At 41.2% G+C, this 2,500-nt stretch overlaps 1 protein-coding gene across 1 annotated transcript in view; it reads right to left on the bottom strand.

Moving 5' to 3' along the window:
* The window catches only part of EAH_00052380 (hypothetical protein, conserved), a gene marked incomplete at both ends in the record, with an annotated part of 6,644 nt that overhangs the window by 195 nt on the left and 3,949 nt on the right, over positions 1-2,500 (bottom strand). Inside the window, 2 exons of the mRNA XM_013391154.1 lie at positions 1,461-1,591; positions 2,307-2,493. Coding sequence (XP_013246608.1) covers positions 1,461-1,591; positions 2,307-2,493 — 318 coding nt within the window. The remainder of the gene's footprint in view (positions 1-1,460; positions 1,592-2,306; positions 2,494-2,500) is intronic.

Consider the following 2,500-nt stretch of genomic DNA (forward strand, 5'->3'; position numbering starts at 1 on the left):
CCACAGAATGCGTCCCAGCACGTGTATCCGCCGCCTTCTACTGCAAGCGAGACAGTTTACTCCTTTGCTTGTCTTGCTGCTGCTTGCAAACCCTAAACCCTAAACCCTAAACCCTCAGCTTGAGGGCCCAAACCCTAAACCCCAACCACAAGCCTTATCACCAGAGGCGAATTCATTCAGTAGGAGGTTTCACTGTTTAGGGTTTTGTTTCGAATGGCTAGGGTTTAGGGTTTAGGGTTTAAGGTTTAGGGTTTAGGGTTTAGGGTTTCTTAGACAGTTTAGGGTTGCGACAACATGAGGTGTATATACACCTGATTAGGGGTTTCGCTAGAGCTATATCTTTTTGTTTTTTCTGCTTCTCTCTCCTTTTCTCTGTCTCTTTGTCTCTATTTGTCTGTCTCTTTGTCTCTATTTGTCTGTCTCTTCGTCTCTATTTGTCCGTCTCCTTGTCTCTATTTGTCTGTCTCTTTGTCTCTTCTGCTTCTTGTTTGTTTGGCTTTGTCTTTTTCTCTCTTCTGTTGTCTTTATCTATCTCTTGTTTCTATCTGTCTCCTTTTGTCTCTATATCTGTCTCCTCCTGTCTGTATATGTATATGTATATTTATGCATATATAAAGACAAAAGGAGACAGACATATATATATATATATATATTTACACATATATATATATATCTGTCTCCTTTTGTCTTCAACTATCTCTCTTTGTCTTTATCTACCTCTAACTTGTTTCTATCTGTCTCCTTTTGTCTCTCTATCCGTCTCTTTGTGTCTCTTTATCTGTCTCCTTTTCTCTCTTCATCTGTCTCCTTTTGTCTCTTTATCTGTTTCCTTTTGTCTCCTTATCCATCTCTTTTTGTGTTTTTATCTGTCTCCTTTTGTCTCCTTTTGTCTGTCTTAGCAATTTAATTTAAAAATTTTATTCGAGTAACAGCAGAGGGTTGTGGGGTGTACATACACCTCAGCACATCTCTGTCTCTATCAAAGTCTAAAGCAAATTTTCTTCTCTCTATATATGCAACAGCTGCTGCTGCTGCTGCTGCTGCTGTACTGCTGCTGCTGCTGCTGCTGCTGTACTATTGCTGCAATTGCTGCTGCAATTGCTGCTGCTGCTGGTGCTGCTACTAGCCAGGATACGAAGAAAAGTATAAACACTGTCTCTTGCCTCTGTCTCCTCCTCCCGTCCAGAAGAGCATCATTACTTTGCTGCTTCTGCTGCTCCCGCTGCTGCTGCTCCCGCTGCTGCTGCTGCTGCTGCAGCAAAGAGTATTAAGCGAGCAGATGCTCGTGCAGCAGCTGAAACCTCCACAGGTAGATTTTGTCTTTAGGGTTTTGCGGCAGTAGAAGAGTATAGGGTTTATAGTTAGCTTTTCCTTTTCTTGCTGCTGCTTCTGCTGCTGCTGCTGCTGCTGCTTGCGTTGCTGCTGCTGCTGCTTGCAAAGGAGACAGATCCGGAGGAGACCCCTCGGGTATATCAATAAGAAGAGGATTTACTAACGACATTATTTCTATCGGCTGTCTGTCTAATAGAGGAGACACAGACTTGCAGAATAAACCCAAATCAAACTGATAAGTTGAAGGCCAAAAGAAATTCTGCACACACAAACCCTAAACCCTAAACCCTAAACCCTAAATTCGCCGTCAGACAAACCCCATACGATACTCGAAAAGAAATTTAGACGAATAAGAAGACAAAAGGAGACAAATAAAAAGACAGAAGGAGACAGACAAAGACAAAAGGAGACAGATAAAGAAAGACATAAGGAGACAGATAAAGAGACAGACAAAAAAAAATAAATAAAGAGACAAAGAAAGAGACAAAAGGAGACAGAGAAAGACATAAAAGGAGACAAAGAAGAAAACAGAAGAAGAGACAAAAGAAAAGACAAAGGAGACAGAGGAGACAGAAGAAGAGACAAAGGAGACAAAATAAGATACAGAAGAAGACAGAGGAGGAGACAATGGAGGAGACAGAGGAGGAGACACAAGAGGAGACAAAAGAGACAAGTGAAGAGACAAAAGAAGAGACAAAAGAGACAGGTGAAGAGACAAAGGAGGCAAATGTATAGACAGAAGAAGAGACGAAGGAGACAGGAGAAGAGACAGAGGAAGAGACAAATGAAGAGACAAAAGAAGAGACAAAAGGAAGACAGAAGAAGAGACAGAAGAAGAAGAGACAGAGGAAGAGACAGAAGAAGAGACAGAAGAAGAAGAGACAAAGGAGACAAATGAATAGACAGAAGAAGAGACAAAGGAGACAGAAGAAGAAGAGACAAAGGAGACAGCAAAAGGGTGATGATGTACGAACTTGAGAGAATTCCATAGTATAAATATGCTGCGGGTTAAACCTCAAAGAAGAGAGAATATCTTTTCTTAATAATTTATTTTTTCTTTCTTTACTAGACAAAGGAGATGAGCTGTCTCCTGCAAACAATAGACTACTGTCTTCATCAAAGCATAAACTCTCTAAACGAGGAGGAGACCCCTCCTCAGAGCTGTACA

Source organism: Eimeria acervulina, genomic scaffold (assembly GCF_000499425.1).
Source record: "Eimeria acervulina Houghton genomic scaffold, Eah_scaff933, whole genome shotgun sequence".
Taxonomy (NCBI): Eukaryota; Apicomplexa; class Conoidasida; order Eucoccidiorida; family Eimeriidae; genus Eimeria; species Eimeria acervulina.